Here is a 19,799-nt window from a genome sequence, read left to right on the forward strand (position 1 = left end):
TTCATAAAAGAGGATGACGTTCCGAGCCTCCGTCTTATTAGTCCAATTGGAACAATAGCCTGACATGTAACACAATATTTACCATCGGAATGACAACACCACAATGCCACATCCTTAGGTTTTGGTGGTCTCTGCCGTGCAGAAGATATGACCTGGTTTGCTGTTTAAATTGAACCGCAACGTAAATGTGAACAGTTTTACATTTAAACGTAAGTATTTAATACAAGAGATACAAAAGCGACCCATCTACTTGACCTCAAATGTGACATCGGCTTTACTTTATTGTGTTTTTACCATGTTGTTACGCAACAGCAATTCTTATAGAAGAAATAGGAGCAAAATAGTGAACGCATAATACACTGCTTTCTCTCTGTTGGGTCTATCTGATCATCAAACTTTTATTAGTACAACAAATAAACTGACTTCCCCCGGGTCAGAGCCAAAGAAATATGGCATTCATAAGCATCGTGGTACACACATATACTAATATACATATATCTGTATACTAAAAGTATGTATATTTAAAACATATATATATATATATATATATATATATATATATATATATATATATATATATATATATATATATATATATATGTATATGTGTGTGTGTGTGTGTGTGTGTGTGTGTGTGTGTGTGTGTGTGTGTGTGTGTGTGTGTGTGTGTGTGTGTATACACACACACACATATATATATATGTCAATTTACATTCTGTGTGAGCTACAAACAGACACAGAGAGAGTACACACAATGCTTTTATTTTTTAATATCACACAGCACTGTTAATACATCTGGGACAGAAAATATTTCCTGCAATGTGTTTTTGTATGATTTAAGGAGCAGGAGAAGCGTCTGAAACCAAGCCGGGGATGACTAATAGGAGGTGGAGAACGTTTACAATGGAAAGAGGTGGTAGCATATGGAGAAAAATATTCTGGGCGCTGTGGTGAATTATATATGCACACATAAATATTTAATGCTAGGATTATGGAGATAGATGCATTTAGAATCTCGAAGACTTGGATTTAAATACAATTTTCTTGGGATCAGATGACAATTTTTTTCATATTAAGAGATGATTAGGGCAGCACGGTGGCTCAGTGATTAGCACTGCAGCCTTGCAGCGCTGGGGTCCTGGGTTCAAATCCCACCAAGGACAACATCTGCAAGGAGTTTGTATGTTCTCCCCGTGTTTGCGTGGGTTTCCTCTGGGTTCTCCGGTTTCCTCCCACACTAGAAAGACATACTGATAGGGAATCTAGATTGTGAGCCCCGATGGGGACAGTGATGATAATGCACTGCGGAATATGTTGGCGCTATATAAAAATAAAGATTATTATTATTTATTATTATGATTACCTGAAGAAAACTGTGATGGCAAAATGTCATTTCAAGGAGTGTAGATGTGAAAGGAGCTGGGAACAAAATCATTGTAGAAGCAGATGGATAGTAGACACATATAGTATAATATATATTGTGAATTCAGATTTGGTTATGACAACTTCTCACAGTACAAATTATCTGCAAAACCGTAATAAAATAAAATCATAATAATACAACTCCAGAAGACTATTCCACAAGACGCCTACTTCTAAAACACAGACAAACATTCACATATAAAGATACATCCTTACGTTATACACATATACAAGCCATCACTCAAAACCTAAAAAAGAAGAACAATCCACTTCCCCCCAGAAAGCTGATATATGGGGAGATGTCGGGCACATTCTTCCACTTTGAAGCCTTGGGGACGTTTTTTTGTTTTTTTTCTCTTCCAATCAAAATTGTTTTTTTTTGGAGGGGGGGGGGGGATGTTGTTGGGGTGTTCAAGCTGTTAAAGCCAACATGCTAAGTACGTCAGGGGAGATCGCACAAAAGCTTCTCTAGTAGAATATGACCGTGAAAGTTAAAGTTGAATACAAAAAAATAGCAATTTTTGATATAAAATGTAAATTGTTTCTATGATGCATCTGATATAATAGTTTAGAAGGTAGAAACGCATCCCTTACCTTTTAAATACTGACAGGGGGCTCCTGAAACAATAACAGCTGTCTTGCAATATAAGAAATAATATAATGAAACTGCTAATAATGCTGGCCATGTCCACCCTGCTGCTCCAGCTCCTATTAGAGGAGACAAAGTAAAGGCAATGCTGTAATCCTGGCAATTAGAAGCTTCAGCAATCTACTGCTCCATTAGTGGTAGCCCTTCAGGTGTCCAGGAGCAGATGACAGCTCATCCGTCTCCTCCGGTGGGCGACAATGCGCGGGTGGACGATACGGTTGCCTTTGATTATCCACAAATAGTCACTGGACTCCGGTTTTCTTGCTGTATAACTCTTTACGAAGTGAGGACAATGTGACGGAGTAGAAGTTGGATGCCAGTCTCCTCCAGGGGCTCGCACCCTGCTGCTCTGCCGATCACCCACAATTACACAGCCCTTTGAGTGACATCACGCAAACGCCAGCATCAGTCTTCATTGAGAGGCTGCAAAGAGAGGGGCATATAATGGATGACTAACATATTACACCATTAGTCCTCAGCAAATCCCTGCAGACGCTCCTCAATACATTTGCTCTTTGACAACCCTAAGCCCATCCCCATTAACAAACTACATGCTGCTATCTCCTTCCACTCACTGTCTTGGCTTCGGCCAGCAGCCCATAATGATAGAGATGTCTGTCTTGTAACATGCTGGGGTTGTACAGCACATATGAGCAAGATACACGTCTATCATGGATGCATCAATGTCTACAAGCTTCCCAGACACAGAAGCTGCAATCTACAGATACACAAACAGCGATAGATTGCAAGTTCCTGGGTTCACACTATCTGTTATCAAAGGAAGTGTATATAAATATATATATATACCATGTAACCATGAAAGAAGCAGTACGATGGTATGAAGCACAACATGTCAAAATCAGTAGCTTCATAATACAAAGCACTCACCTCTGATCCTTCTACTCCTCAGTTCCTAAGCTAACTGGGAATGGAAAAGGGAGGATCTACAGACACAGAGGAACTCCCACCATTATTTTGTGATGACGCTTGGGAGACCTGTGACATGACCAAACTGATAGGGAGGGAAGTGAAAGCAGCAGAGCAGACTTCACCAGCCATGGACACAGCTGGAGCCGCTCACTCCATAGATTCAGCACGTACACAATGGAGCACGTACACAGAAAAGTTACCAGCGCTTCACCGCAGCACAAGAGAGGGAGAAGTTACACACACACTCCTTCCTGTATGTGGAAGGCCACGATCACACCTTCAGGATTTTGGTCAGTTTTTTACCTCAGTATTTGTAAGACAAAACCAGAAGTGGGCGAAAAATGAAGATGTAGTGCATGTGTTTCTATTATACTTTCCCTCTGGTTTTGGCTTACAGATACTGAGGTAAAATATTGACCAAATACTGAACGCGTGAACGTGGCCTCAGGCAATGTGTTCACGATAGGAAATGCTGCGGGTTTGACGCTATGTATTTATGCAGCATCAAACCCATAGCGCCAGATGTTACAGCATAGTGGATGGGATTTCTAGATTTCTGTGCGTGCATCTGAGGCTGCGGATCACCGGTGGACACGGACATGCCTTTCAGGACTTTCAGGTCTTTCAGGACCGCAGCATGTCAACTTCTCTTGCGGGTCCGCATGTGGACTTTCCCCATAGACTAACATCAATCAGAAAAGTCCGCATGTGGAAAAAAAAAAATTGAGGCCCTCATTTGCATAATGAGGGCGGAAGTGGTGCGGCTGTTCTGCAGCGTCGGGGCCGCAGCACATACTCTTGGGCTACAGTCACACTATCAGTATTTGGTCAGTATTTCACATCAGTATGTGTAAGCCAAAACCAGGAGTTGATGAAAAATGTAGAAGTGGTGACGTGTTTCTATTATACTTTTCCTCTCCCATGTTACACTCCTGGTTTTGGCTTACAAATACGGAGGTAAAAAACTCATCAAGTACTCAATGTGGGAACATGGCCTTACAGGAATTCATGTGGCTTGTAAAAGAAATGATATTAAACTGAGTTACAAAATTAATTATAATTGAAATAATAATGATTAGTTACATTATTACACATATAGGCAAGAGAAATACACAGTACACTTTCATCATCCTGTTAATTTACAGTGCATTTCTATATATATAGATTTCTGATCAATTCATGGCCAATCAAGCCAAAGTTGGTGTGTGTAAATACACATTTGATTGAAATCTGTTTCATCAGCTGGAAAACTAATCTGATGTGCTTAAGAAAATGTATCCGCTAAACACAATGACAAACAGATATCTGAAAAAGAGTCCATAATAGGGAATATAAAGGGTTTTTTTGATGAGAAGATGACACTATCTGTTGGTCCTGTATGTGTAAAGGCCACCATACACATTACATGACTGTTGGCTGAATGATACTTTGGCCGATTGTTCAACGGACTCTCCCATACACAGGAGCTCGTACAGCCGAATGCTCCTGTGTTCTCCATGAGAAAGCCACCGGCTGACATGTCGGCTGACGGTCTAGCTCCGGGAGGACAGTGAGATTAGAAGTACCAATGAAACATGCCTGATCAACATCTCCCCCCAACAATCAGTTAGTCGGCGTCACCATACACAAAGTGTCGGCTGAACCCATCTGTATCAGCGGATTTGGCTAACATTAGTATAATGTGCATGGGGGCCTTAAATGTAGTTAGGAGCTATGTAGTGACCTGGTAGCCACTTGTGTGGAGCAGTCGTGGCAATTTTCAGGTTGCAATGTGACAGGATTTACTATGTTGCAACGTAGCACCGACAGTGATCTCTGGTAGTGCGACGTGTCATGTGGTCAGAGTCGCCATATAGCACCAGCCTAATGGAGATCCCCACAGGGGGTAAATGCTTGTGGACCAATATATTAAGTCTTCTTGCTAACCCAACATCAGCACTAACAGTAACCCTGAGAGATACGTCCATGGCCTCTGTTCCAGCCAACCAGACAACTGTCCTGTACAGATTACAGAACGCTGAAAGAGCACTGTCTACTCTCTGGCTCAGCAGACATCACTGATCATGTTTCAATGATGGGTCGGTGGGATATTGGCTAACAGGACGCCTCCGATAGGTGGCTTTAGAGTGACTGCTTTCTCCTTTTTGGAGAAGTGATTTACATGTCACATCACCAACACATAGGAGTAGAGGTAAGTGCATATCAGGGCATATATCCAGCATGACCAATATGTAGGTGCAGAGGTACTGAATATTAGGCCACTGCCCCACTCTCAGTATTTGATCAGTATTTGGTAAGTATTTTTTCTCAGGAGTGAGAGCCAAAACCAGGTGAGGAACAATCAGAGAAAATGTATAATAGAAACAAGTCACCAATTCTGCATTTATCACCCACTCCTGAGAAAAAAATACTGAGCAAATACTGATAGTGGGGCCATGGCCTCAGGGTGTATAACCCCCCACATTTCAGTGTAGAGGTGTCTGCAGAAATCATATCCTAGGAGACAACACAGAATAACGGCTCATTCAGACGAGGGTGTGAAAATTCTCCTAGTTTCTTCCAGGAAACTTGGATAATTTTTTTCTCATTTCCATCCGATTCAGTGTGCCATCAGTGTGTCTATTTTTTACGTCCATGTGACATCCATTTGCCACCCGGTTTTATACACCTTCAGTAAAAAAAATGTCATAGAAAGAAAGCAGCTCACCCCTGTGATCCTCGGCACGGAAGGAAGCCACTCCTGGTAGACTTGGTACTGCAAAGATCCAAGAGAAAACCCCTCCAGCCGTGATACCAGGCAATAAAATAAAACTTAAAAGGATTCTGTCAGGTGATTCCTGTGTACCCTACTAATATTATCCTGAAATAGGGCTCGGGCAGCCCTTTCAGGATATGTAACTTTTATTTCTCTACGTGACCCCCTAGTCTAGCTGTAAGCAACGGACAAATTTATTGTCTTGCGCTTCTCCCCTTCCCCGCCCACCCCTCTGCCGGTCTCAGTGATTGGGTGCAGTTAGACTGCCATACGCCGGAGGATCACATCGCAATCCTCGGACTGGCACTGCAGCTGTCACTCTCAGGTCAGGAGAGCAGACGGCCAGTCCGAGGATTGCGATGTGATCCTCTGGCGACTCAGTGACACCTGCAAGAAGGGGTGGGCAGGATTATGGGCCGGGGAAGGGGTGAATATGCATTAAGAATTTACATATCTCGCTGGTGCTAGACAATAAATTTGTCTGCCGCTTACAGCAAGTCAACAGGGCCACATAGAGAAATATAAGTTACCTATCCAGATAGGGCTGCCCAAGCTTTATTTCAGGATACTACACAAAGATGACCTGACAGATTCCCTTTAAGTCCAATGTGATTAAAAAGATGACATCCTCAGCTGCATCCAAATGTAATATCCAAATTCCTACCCGTTTCAGACTGTGACCCAGTCCATCCATAATTAAGGGTTGGGTTACAGTCTGAAACTCGCATTTTACATTTGGATTACATTTCACATTGGAATAAAGTTAAACTTTTTTTTTTTTTACCTGGAAACACACTGAAGGGGTTTCTCTATTAGAACTAAAAAAAATTGTACATGATCAAATAGTTTCCTAAGCTTCTAGCTGAAATGTATCCGTAAAAAACAGAAGTCACGCGGATGTTCCGTGTGGGATCCGTTTTTTGTTCTTTTTTACGCAAGCATAGACTTGAATGGGTTAGTCACATCCGACACTCGAAAGTGCTACACACACATAAATATACTTATTGAATTATTAGACATGACAAATAGAGATGTCAAAGACAAAAAACACAAATAAAGAACGCTTCACTCCAAAGACAGACTGATAGGGAATGCAGAGTGTGAGCCCCAATGGGGACAGCGATGATGATAATATCTGCCCTATAATAGCTTGATCAGGCGAGACTGTAAACAGGAAAGTGTGAATATGAGGAAAGCAAAAAATAAAAATCAAAGCAGCACTTTCAAGTTTAGTGAAAAAAAGAAAGCAGATCTTTAATCAGCCATTTGCGACATTACAACTCTGCTCAATAGAGCCTTTCTCAAGCAGCTTGATGTGCCATATGTGTGTATATATATATATATATATATATATATATATATATATATATATATATATATATATATATATACATACACATAAACATGTGCAGGTTATAACCAACTAAGTAATAAATCCAAATGCATAACACAATATATAGAGCAATTTCCTGACTAACCGCACCAGTATAAATGTTTATACCAAGTACAATGTGAACATTCCACATGTAACATAATACATACAATCTATCCATACTTGGTGCCATTTATACCATCTGTAGGTTATGATCAATCTAACCTAGTGACTCACCAAACTTGGAACTCAGTGATACTGTGGAACCACAAGGATCAGCAGTTCTCTGATCAAGAAAACGCATGGGTTATCTGCATGTGAAAACAGATCAGTGTGGACACGCTGACTCCATAGAGTACTCCGAGGTTAGAGGAGAGGTGTTACTTAGTTGCTGATGTCAGCCCTGGTCATGTGACTGGGGACGGTCTGGACCTGTGCACTAAACACATAGAGCAGTGGCAGCCATCTTGGGTAAGGGAAGCCCATACTTGTGCAAGTTTATAGGGTACAATGTTAGCTATGAGGTGGTCTGTGCCTGTACACTCATCAGCAGGGTCTACAGCAGCTATCTGGGGAAGGGAAGCCCACATATAGTGTTTCCATGATAGAGATGCTGGATAAAGTATAGTGACAGATCACCCATTGATACAGATCAGTATAGTCCCTGTAGTCACATATGTTTATGTAGTGGTGTGAATGCCATAGACGCAGGGTTTACGCTTAGTACAGTCTCCACCTATATAGGATATGAGATACCGCAGTCTCCAAACAGGGAAATAAATCAGTGACAGATTTGTACAGATAAAACCCATACTAGGAGCCCTGTCCGCTCTCCTGTACAGCCCGTATTCACGGGACTCAAGTGTTGTGGAGGAACCGGATAAACTTGCTACATGTGTTTAGTGCTCAGGTAGGGACCTTTTCCACTCAGATAACCATGTTTTGCCCTCTTAAAGGGAATCACCAGGTTTTTGCTACCTAACAGAGCAGCATAATGTAGAGGCAAAGACCCTGATTCCAGCTATGTATAACTTACTGGGCTGTTTGCTGCAGTTTTGATGAAATCACTGTTTTATTACTAGAGGACCAGTAAAACTGCTGCCGTGTAGTCCTCCATATTCATCAGCTCTGTATAACCCCGCCTCCATCACTGATTGGCAGCTTTCTGCCTATGCACAGTGTACGCAGAAAGCTGCCAATCAGGAGTTAGGCGGGGTTATACAGAGCTCAGGATTTAGAGAACTGCTAGATCTGAAACTGCAGCAATCAGAACAGTAAGCGACACCGCTGTAATCAGCATCTCTACCCCATATCATGCTGCTCCAGATGGGGCAACAAGAACCTGGTGACAGATTCCATTTAGGGTTCAGATGGCAGTATTGAAATAAGTGCCAGTCACATCCTCAAATTGTGGACGTGACTGTCTCCATGTTCATCTTCATGGTTTCATTGCAATACACAAAGTAATGGTACCACAATAAACAATTTGCAATAAGTCAGAACCAGTTGGATTTTTTACGACTGGCTTGTCACAGTCATTGTACTTGCATTGTGCTGTGGTGTAGCAGTGGTATACAGTGATCTTTGGCAGCAAAAGTTGCCTTGTAGCCGCAGCATAAGACATTTATAATTGCACTATATATTGTATTGTGAATTTATCATTTAGTTGTTGATACCGTGCCTACAGTCATGGTCGAAAATGTTGTCACCCTTGAAATTGTTACAGAAAATGAAGTATTTCTCCCAGAAAATTATTGCAGTTACACAAGATTTGTTATACACACGTTTATTTCCTTTGTGTGTATTGGAACAACACAAAAAAACAGAGAAAAAAAGCCAATTGGACACAATTTCACAAAACCCCAAATAGGCAGAACAAAATTGTTGGCACTTTCAAACTCACCTGTGGCAAGTAACAGGTGTGGGCAAATGAAAATCACACCTTAAACCAGATAAAAAGGGGAGAACTTGACTCAAGCTTTGCATTGTGTGTCTGTGTGTGCCACACTAAGCATGGAGAAGAGAAAGAGGAGAAGAGAACTATTTGAGGACTTGAGAACCGAAATTGTTGAACAATATCAACAATCTCAAGGTTACAAGTCCATCTCAAGAGATTTTGATGTTCCTTTGTCCATGGTGTGCAACATAATCAAGAAGTTTACAACCCATGGCACTGTAGCTGTTATGCACACGCCCGGGCTAAGCGGCGTGTGCGTGTGATTGGTAGTGATTCCACTGGACCGTGCCGGAGAGTGAATGCCTGGAGGGGCGTGACTAAGTATTCACCCGATCCGACCAGGGTCGCACGACGGCATACGACGCCAGTGCACCAAGGAGGAACCGAGCAGAGGGACCAGGTGCTACTCCAGGACAGACCCCGGACACGGCTGTTGACCCACACAGGGGAATACAGGAACAGGCTGGTAGGCTGGCACACAGACTGGTGGGTATAGGCAGGCACGACTGGTATGCAGGCAGGCGGGTATGCAGGCAGGGGGGTAAAGGCAAGCACAGCTAGAGTGCAGACAGGGAGGCACTAGCAGGTAGGAACACAGGCGGGATAGGACCCAGTACACACCGGGACTCAGGAACAATACAGGCAGAGGGTTACAGGCAAGCACAGCTAGAGTGCAGACAAGGCTGAGCAGGGCAGGACAGGACTGCCGGAGCAGCGGGCAGAAGCAGGGCAGGACAGGACTGCCGGAGCAGCGGGCAGAAGCAGGGCAGGACAGGACTGCCAGAGCAGCGGGCAGAAGCAGGGCAGGACAGGACTCTGTTCACACGGAACAGACAGGAAGGGAAAGACAGAGCCAGACACCCACTGGGTACTTGCAGTGAAGTAGCGAGTGGACCACAAACTCACAAACGGGAGTACAGAGACAACAGGCAGGAGTTAGGTACGAGTTCAGACTCTGCAGAAAAAGGAAGGGAACGGACATAGAGGCAAAACAGGTAAAGGATAGGAGAGAGTTCAGACTGGAACTGAGTGTACGGAGGAGACCGACACTGCAGCGGGATACAGGAGCGGGTCTGGGAATACTGCCCCCAGAGAGGCGGGACGAACAGGCAAGGAGCGTGTTCAGACAGGACAGACAAGATACAGGAGCGGGTCTAGGTAATCGGCCCCTAGAAGGCGGGAGGAACAGGCTAGGAGCGTGTTCAGACAGGACAGACAAGAGAACACAGAAAGGACTCAGTTCAGACACGGGAACTAATACCGCAAAGCAGGAGACATACAGGACTTAGTTCAGACACGGGAACTAATACCGCAAAGCAGGAGACATACAGGACACAGTTCAGACACGGGAGCTGATACCGCAAAGCAGGAGACATACAGGACTCAGTTCAGACACGGGAACTGATACAAAAAGCAGGAGACATACAGGACTCAGTTCAGACACGGGAGCTGATACCGCAAAGCAGGAGACATACAGGACACAGTTCAGACACGGGAGCTGATACCGCAAAGCAGGAGACATACAGGACTAAGTTCAGACACGGGAGCTGATACCGCAAAGCAGGAGGCATACAGGACACAGTTCAGACAGGCCTGGAAATACAGCCTCCAGGAAAGGCAGACAAGGAAACAAAGGACGGGACCTGGCACCTTCAGAGTGCAAGCACACACTGAAGGAAACACTTATGCTCAGGCAGGGATAGAAGGGAGCTGCTGAGCTATATACCAAGTGTCAGACAGCAATAGGCTGAGGACGCACAAGGGGTGTGACCCACAGCAGGTACAAAAAGCAGGAAGTGATCGGGCGCCGCCCTTAAGCAGCAGAGACAGACACAAACAGACAGCATGGAGGGAAGCCAGAGAGACATTCCGGACAGGAGATCAAGTGCGCGCTCCTGCACAGTGGGAAATGGACCACTATGCAAGGACGCCGCCAGGTATGTTACAGTACCTCCCCCCTTACGCCCCCTCTTCTTCAGACCTGCCAGAATCTTCCGCAGGGAATTCGAGGACCAGTCGTTCACTGGGTTGGAGGGGGACAGAGACTTGAGGGTAATCTCTGCTTCGAGGTACATCTTGTCAAGCTCACAGGAAAAAATAGACGGGTTATCAGGTACATAATGAGGAAAAGTCACTGTCTCTTTGTTATCTGGTGGTACCCCGGAGGATTCAGGAAACAACTGGAGGTCCTCCGCCGGGTCAGAAGAGTGCAGAGGCTCAGAGAAAACAACTGCTTCAGAGTACACTAGGTCGGACTCACTGGAGGAAGCAGGCGAGGTATCGGATACCGAGTATAGGAAAGTCTCTGTCCATTCACCACCAGGTGGCACCCCGAAGGGTTCTGAACACAACTGGAGGTCCTCCGCCTGGTCGGAGGGGTGTAGAGACTCGGGAGTAACTTCTGCTTCGGAGTACACTAGGTTGGACTCACTGGACGAAGCGAGCGAGGTATCAGGTACAGAGTATAGGAGAGTCTCTGTCCTTTCGTTACCAGGTAGCACCCCGAAGGGTTCAGGAGACAACTGGAGATCCTCCGCCTGGTCGGAGGGGTGTAGAGACTCGGAGGTAACTACCACTTTGGGGTACCCATTGTCAGGCTCACAGGACGAAGCGGACAAAGTATTGAGTACCGGGTGTAGAGAAGTCTCTCTCCATTTGTCATCGAGTGGTATCCCGGAGGATTCAGGAGGCAACAGGGGATCCTCCGCCAGGTAGTAGAGGTGCACAGACTCAGAGGTAACCACAGCTTTGGAGCATCCTTGGACATGCACACCGGTTAAAGAGAGAGAAGCATCTGATGCCGGATGCAGGAAGTTCTCCTGTGTGGAGTCTGGATGGGCAGAAGTCTCTTCGGGCAGGAGAACTGGTGCACTACCCACGCACATTACCCATTGGGGTTTCTCCGGGATACAGGGAGATGAAGCTTCAGTAGGGACTTCAAGGTTGGGGTCAGGAGGTCTCAGGGAGGACAGACCCTGGCGTGACGGCTTGCCTCTACGTCTAGCACGTCTGGACTGCCTCTTGAGGTTGAGAGAAGTATTCCGGAAAGCGTAGTCACCCTGTGAGGATTCTGGGTGGGCAGTAGTCTCATTGGGCTGGAGGACTATTGCGCTACCCACACACATTACCCATCGGGGCTGCTCCGGGATATTGGGAGGTGAAGCTTCAGCAGGAGCCTCCGGGTTAGGATCATCGAAGACCATTAGAAAGGCCACCAGGAAGGCCATTAGGTCCCGGAGGATCGGATCCTGTGTTTCATATAGGGGGTTGATCCATTCCAAGGCATCACCCGCCAGGTAAGACATCATAAAGGCCACTTTAGCCCAATCGGAAGGAAAGTAGAGAGGGTAGGCCTTAAAGTGTAGCATGCATTGCTCCACAAATGCACGACACTGTCTTGGATCCCCATAGTAACGTGGCGGATCCGCAGGAACGAGAGCTGATAGATCCATCTGGACGGTGCGTAATTTCGCCTGGAACTCAGCTAAGAGAAAAAAAATTTATTTATTTATTTTAATGCATATATTCGCTGGAAAACTTCTCAGAGGGCGAAGGCCGTGGGGCTCAACGGGAACCATGGCCTGAGCATGCTGTTATGCACACGCCCGGGCTAAGCGGCGTGTGCGTGTGATTGGTAGTGATTCCACTGGACCGTGCCGGAGAGTGAATGCCTGGAGGGGCGTGACTAAGTATTCACCCGATCCGACCAGGGTCGCACGACGGCATACGACGCCAGTGCACCAAGGAGGAACCGAGCAGAGGGACCAGGTGCTACTCCAGGACAGACCCCGGACACGGCTGTTGACCCACACAGGGGAATACAGGAACAGGCTGGTAGGCTGGCACACAGACTGGTGGGTATAGGCAGGCACGACTGGTATGCAGGCAGGCGGGTATGCAGGCAGGGGGGTAAAGGCAAGCACAGCTAGAGTGCAGACAGGGAGGCACTAGCAGGTAGGAACACAGGCGGGATAGGACCCAGTACACACCGGGACTCAGGAACAATACAGGCAGAGGGTTACAGGCAAGCACAGCTAGAGTGCAGACAAGGCTGAGCAGGGCAGGACAGGACTGCCGGAGCAGCGGGCAGAAGCAGGGCAGGACAGGACTGCCGGAGCAGCGGGCAGAAGCAGGGCAGGACAGGACTGCCAGAGCAGCGGGCAGAAGCAGGGCAGGACAGGACTCTGTTCACACGGAACAGACAGGAAGGGAAAGACAGAGCCAGACACCCACTGGGTACTTGCAGTGAAGTAGCGAGTGGACCACAAACTCACAAACGGGAGTACAGAGACAACAGGCAGGAGTTAGGTACGAGTTCAGACTCTGCAGAAAAAGGAAGGGAACGGACATAGAGGCAAAACAGGTAAAGGATAGGAGAGAGTTCAGACTGGAACTGAGTGTACGGAGGAGACCGACACTGCAGCGGGATACAGGAGCGGGTCTGGGAATACTGCCCCCAGAGAGGCGGGACGAACAGGCAAGGAGCGTGTTCAGACAGGACAGACAAGATACAGGAGCGGGTCTAGGTAATCGGCCCCTAGAAGGCGGGAGGAACAGGCTAGGAGCGTGTTCAGACAGGACAGACAAGAGAACACAGAAAGGACTCAGTTCAGACACGGGAACTAATACCGCAAAGCAGGAGACATACAGGACTTAGTTCAGACACGGGAACTAATACCGCAAAGCAGGAGACATACAGGACACAGTTCAGACACGGGAGCTGATACCGCAAAGCAGGAGACATACAGGACTCAGTTCAGACACGGGAACTGATACAAAAAGCAGGAGACATACAGGACTCAGTTCAGACACGGGAGCTGATACCGCAAAGCAGGAGACATACAGGACACAGTTCAGACACGGGAGCTGATACCGCAAAGCAGGAGACATACAGGACTAAGTTCAGACACGGGAGCTGATACCGCAAAGCAGGAGGCATACAGGACACAGTTCAGACAGGCCTGGAAATACAGCCTCCAGGAAAGGCAGACAAGGAAACAAAGGACGGGACCTGGCACCTTCAGAGTGCAAGCACACACTGAAGGAAACACTTATGCTCAGGCAGGGATAGAAGGGAGCTGCTGAGCTATATACCAAGTGTCAGACAGCAATAGGCTGAGGACGCACAAGGGGTGTGACCCACAGCAGGTACAAAAAGCAGGAAGTGATCGGGCGCCGCCCTTAAGCAGCAGAGACAGACACAAACAGACAGCATGGAGGGAAGCCAGAGAGACATTCCGGACAGGAGATCAAGTGCGCGCTCCTGCACAGTGGGAAATGGACCACTATGCAAGGACGCCGCCAGGTATGTTACAGTAGCTAATCTCCCTGGACGTAAACGGCAGAAAAAAATTGATGAAAGGTTGCAACGCCGGATAGTTCAGATGGTGGATAAGCAGCCCCAGTTCTAAAGAAGTTCAAGCTGTCCTGCAGGCTCAGGGTGCATCAGTGTCAGCACGAACTAGCCATCAACATTTGAATGAAATTAAACGCTAGGGCAGGAGACCCAGGAGGACGTCGCTGCTGACACAGAAACATAAGAAAGCTAGTCTGCAGTTTGCCAAAATGTACGTGAGTAAGCCAAAATTCTTCTGGGAACACATCTTGTTGACAGATGAGATCAAGATAGAGATTTTTGGTAAAGCACATCAGTCTATTGTTTACCGACAATGTAATGAGGCATATAAAGAAAAGAACACATTACCTACAGTCAAATATGGTGGAGGTTCAAAGATGTCGTGTGGCTGTTTTGCTGCCTCTGACACTGGTTGCCTTGACTGTGTGCAAAGCATCATAAACTCTGAAGATTATCAAAGGATTTTTGGCCTTCCAGCAGGACAATGATCTCAAACATTCTTCAAGAAGCACTCAGAAATGGAAGGAAACAAAGCACTGGAGAATTCTGTAGTGGCCAGCAATGAGTCTGGTTCTAAATCCCATTGAACACCTGTGGAGAGATCTTAAAATTGTTGTTTGAAGAAGGCACCCTTCAAATATAAGAGACCTGGAGCAGTTTGCAAAAGAAGAGTGGTCCAAAATTCCAGTTGAGAGGTCTAGGCTTGTTGATGGTTATAAGAAGCGATTTATTGCAGTTATTTATTCCAAGTGGTGTGCAACCAAATATTAAGTTGAGGGATCCAACAATTTTGTCCGGCCCATTTTTGGGGTTTAGTGTGAAATGTTGTCCTTTTTTTCTCTGTTTTTTTTTGTGTTGTTCCAATACACACAAAAGAAATAACGTGTATAAAAAAACATGTCATTGCAATAATTTTCTGGGAGCAATACTTCATTTTCTGGAACACTTTCAAGTGTGCCAACACTTTTGGCCATGACTGTATATGTATATGTTGTTGGAAGCCAATATGGACAATATCTGTGTGTGTAAGGAGATGGACATAATGCTCACATTCCCCCTTGAAGACACGAGTACTGTTATGATGTATAATGTGTATTGTTTTACTGTGTGATGTGTTTTGGGACATCCGTTATTAGTGTTGGAGTTGTGTTCTGCCCGACTGTAGGAAGAGTTAGAGTTAATGATTGGGACTAGTCCATTGTGGGTGGGGCTAAGATGAAGGGACAGAGACAGTTTCCTGTCAGGACTTCAGATAGGGCACCGCGTGCCACAGAAGCAGACCTAAGGTCTGACCAGTCAGGAGAGCCGTGTGACGTTGGTGTCTCTAACATGAGTGGAGGCCGAGTAAGAGGATAGCGTGATCCTGAGTAGCGAAAGAGAGAGAAGTGACCTAAGGACAGAGTGATCAACTGGAGACGGGTCCTAGTACAGAACGCCTAGCTATATGGGCCCTATTTTATAACTCAGAGAGGTAACGGGCCAGGACGGAACAGGGAAAGTGAGACGAAGAGAGTGCCTCGGGTGGGAGTTCCAAGGCATCAAAAGCAGAGAAGCTTAGTACTGGCCATAGTGGCAAACTAGTTCCCTTGAGAGGGAAGAGGACACAGTTTGAGAATAGGACTCTCACTAACTGGGCTGCAGTACTGAGCTGGTTTGTGAACCAGTGGAGACTGAGACCAAGCGAGTTAAGAGAAAGGAACTGAGAACAGAAGGGAGTTTCTTAACTGGAAGTGCCAGCCCAGAGTACGAGGTGTCTGCCCCGATAGGGCGAAGTGCAAGGAGAACGCCCACACAGTGCAGCATGACGAAGTAAAATGGGCGGAGATGTTGGTAAAATGGGATGGTGTGCTTAAGGAGACCCCACCCAGTGAAATGCGGAGCAACGAAACCAGACAGAGAGCGGTATTTCATGGCTGACAGACGAGAGCTATCAGATGACATGGCGGAGCCAGTGTGCGCTATGGATGCCAGAGATCTGGACGACTCCGAGGAGAAGGCGGAGGTAGGCCTCACACCCAGTGTGCCGTCGGGTGTTGGAGAAGGACCCGGTCGCTTGCGTCAGTTGATAGAGTAGAAAGAGCGAGAGTTGAAGAGTGACATGATAGAAAGAGTGATAGCCCCCATAGCTGGCGGTATGTTGTTGCCTCTGGGGGAGATTCCATATACGAGGATGTCACCCCATGTTCTGGACTGTCGTGGGGCTGGAAAGGCTTGAGGCCTGCGACCTAATGGTGAAATGCGGTTTGATGATCTGGCAGAGAATGCCACCTGGGTCCCGAACGAAGAGCAAACAGTGGGGCTAGAGACAGAAGCAGCCCCGCTGGTTTGCGGCCTGAGGAAGGGCCAAGGAAGACCTGGGTCTGAGAGAAAGAGACCTGAGGGTAATAAGTTTGAAAGGAGACGGAAGCTGGAAGGGTTCGAGTTGTGCTCGTTGCACCCCTATGGCCGGAGCAATTTGACAGTCTCAGTGGAACCAAAATCCAGCAAATTCTGAAACTCCTATAAATTGCTAGACAAGGATGACTGAAGCCGTTGTTTCCCCCCCCAGTTTTGTTGCGCTTCCACCTCCTGGATTGAGAGGCGTTGCAGCAGCTGGAGGGTCCTACACCCTCAGTTAAGGACTGAGCCCAATCCAGGATGGACGTTATCCCTAAGGGACTGTGTACCTGTCATGTGGACAGTAGTGGAGATAATGGACTCTATCCCCGTCCTAAGAACAAATGGAGGGAAAATGGTCTGTGCCCTGGATGTAAAGGGCTACCCTTAAAGGGATGGATTTTTCCATGTTGTGTTGGCCCTTGCCCATGTAAAGTTTCATGTAACATGTATGGCACCTGTCACGGCTCTGTTATTGGATCACCCGAGTCTAGGGGCTTCTGTCCTGACCCTAACGCTAAGGGCGCCCTAGCTAACCATGCTCCCCTGATTATTTCTGATAGAGAAGATGCCGGGACCATGTACCTTGCTGTACTTTTGGATCAGTCCTATATCTGCCCCCCCAGGGAAGTGGGGAGGAATAGTGTATGAATATACACAAACAAGACTAACAAGGGAGGATGTACAGGGATAAATGAAAATACCAGTCATACAAATATGCACTCACAGACAACAGAGAGGAACACCAGGGAGAAAAGGAAGGAAAATGAACTAGGAGAGGATGAGGACACAGCCGAAACACCAAGCAACCGTCACAGATCAACACTCCAAACGCCTCTACCAACAACCGACATCTCCACTCCACACAAGGCAGTATGAAACTAAGGCCACGGCCCCACTATCAGTATTTGGTCAGTATTCAATTGGTATTTTTTCTCAGGAGTGGGAGCCAAAACCAGGTGAGCAACAATCAGAGAAAAGGTATAATAGAAACAAGTGCACAAATTCTGCATTTATCACCCACTCCTGGTTTTGGCTCCCACTCCTGAGAAAAAATACTGACCGAATACTGACCAAATACTGATAGTGGGGCCGTGGGCTTAGGCTGCCAATCCAGATTGCCAGAGGTGAGCATATAAAGGAGAGGGGAGTAGCCAATACTGAACAGCTGAGATCATCCTAGCAGGAAGCTTCAGAGACTCTAACCTGAACAGTTTAACTGAACTGCAAAGCGCTGCAGAATATGTTGGCGCTATATAAATAAAGATTATTATTATTATTTAACTCCTGTACTGTTAACAGAAACCTGCACTGTTTAATATGAAGGAGAAGTGCTTCTGATCAGACGCTGTGCTCTTCTGGCCCCTCTCTGTTGCGGTAAACCCATAACAGCACTCTTGGCACGTGAGAACTAGAATAAACAGTGTGCCAATCTATACAGAGTAATATTAATTTCTGTAAGTAAATGAAGAAAGTAAGTACACCCCTCAGCAAAGAAATTCAAACCAACCGAGAGACGAGGATGACTAGTGCCCATTACTGCGCGCTGGCATACATCTTGAGCCAATATGCCCTGCTACCAGTGCCAGACTAGAACAAAAAAACATCCCTGCCACACAAACCCCACCAGCCAACATAATAAATAATAATAATTTTTATTTATATAGCGCTAACATATTCCGCAGCACTTTACAGTTAACATAGTATAACACTCCCCTCTACAGAGCTCCGGTTCTCGGAATCTTCGGGGTCCCAGCAGTCAGATCCCCAGCGAATGGAAAGTTATCCCCTATCGCACACAGTCCCCTCATGCAGAGGTCTTAAAGTGCCGGTGATCAGGGTTTAGAGGGCTGCCGAAAAATGGAGCTGGCGGCCCACTTTGGAGTTCAGTGATGCAGCCCAGTGGTCATTTTCCCGCTTGGGCAGATTACCAATCCGGACCTGCCTGCGGCTGGCACTGACAGGAGGAGATACAATTCATCTCAGGACATGATCTGGCAGCTCCCAGCACCCCTGACTGTCTTTCCCCTGTAAATGACACTCAAAATCCTGCTCACCTCTTCCAATCTGCAAGCGTCCAGGCACTGAGCCCCCGCTACTCCTCACTCGTCCTGGTTTTCTTCTCCTCGCTGCTGGGCTACGTGCATTTAGACAAGGAAGCAGGGCAACAGAATACTACAACTCCCAGAAGCAATTGTGAAAACAAAAGAATTATTCAAAGTGCGGCGACCTACGAGAATACTAATTGAAAAGGCAGGGGCGAGGAGGGGAGCGTACTGTGTGAAGGAAATGAAGTCTGTTTTTTAAGTAGTATTAAAAGTTTCGATTTGCTATAGATATGTGTAGTATTACTATGTTTTCGGGTTTTCTTCAGAGGAGATTGCTGTCATGTGAAATGTTATCAAGTGTTAGCAACTGATATTAACAATTAAGTAGCAAAAAATAAATGATTACTACATTATTTTAACCGCAATTTTCATGTTTGCGTTTTATCTGTTTCCTACTCTTCTTCAAAGAACCATCACTATTTTTATTTTTATAGATTTTTTGATGGACACGTTTGTATGACACTGGACAGTGTACAGAAATATTGCAAAAAAAATTACAAGCGAGGTGAAATGGTGAAAAGAACAAGCAAATAAAAATAACACATTGTAATTCGGACATTATTTTTTGGGTCTCATTTTTATGGCATTTTTAGATGATATAAATTAGCTGGTAACATATATGGTGATACTAAACATGTACAGTTTTTTTTTTTACAGTTTAAGTGCATTAAAATAATTTAACTTTATAAAAAAAAATAGTTTATGTCATCATTTTCAGGGGAGCTGTTTGAGTGCTTATAATTTTTAATTATATTATTTTGGGATACATATAATGTTTTCATCACTTTTTAAAGCATTTTTGTATGAGAAGTGTAATGATCAAAAATTGGCAATTTTGAACTCTCAATTTTTTTTTTGTGATAATTACAGTATG

At 45.8% G+C, this 19,799-nt stretch overlaps 1 protein-coding gene across 7 annotated transcripts in view; it reads right to left on the reverse strand.

Moving 5' to 3' along the window:
• PAM (peptidylglycine alpha-amidating monooxygenase) overlaps window positions 1-19,008 on the reverse strand; it is a 189,459-nt gene extending 170,451 nt beyond the window's left edge. For 2 of the 7 annotated variants that reach the window (XM_073677910.1, XM_073677875.1), the window contains exons 1-2: window positions 2,960-3,115; window positions 2,017-2,494 (exon numbers count right to left, since the gene is read on the reverse strand). In XM_073677910.1, the coding sequence (XP_073534011.1) occupies window positions 2,017-2,108 (92 nt within the window). In that variant the 5' untranslated portion in view covers window positions 2,109-2,494; window positions 2,960-3,115. Of the gene's footprint in view, window positions 1-2,016; window positions 2,495-2,878; window positions 3,116-7,365; window positions 7,527-18,874 lie in introns of those variants that run through there. The other 5 variants (XM_073677924.1, XM_073677915.1, XM_073677903.1 and 2 more) reach the window with 4 other exon arrangements.
• Between the last annotated feature and the right edge of the window lie 791 nt (window positions 19,009-19,799).

Source organism: Phyllobates terribilis, unplaced genomic scaffold (assembly GCF_046119375.1).
Source record: "Phyllobates terribilis strain yellow unplaced genomic scaffold, ASM4611937v1 Scaffold_1__5_contigs__length_1240528914, whole genome shotgun sequence".
Classification (NCBI taxonomy): Eukaryota; Metazoa; Chordata; class Amphibia; order Anura; family Dendrobatidae; genus Phyllobates; species Phyllobates terribilis.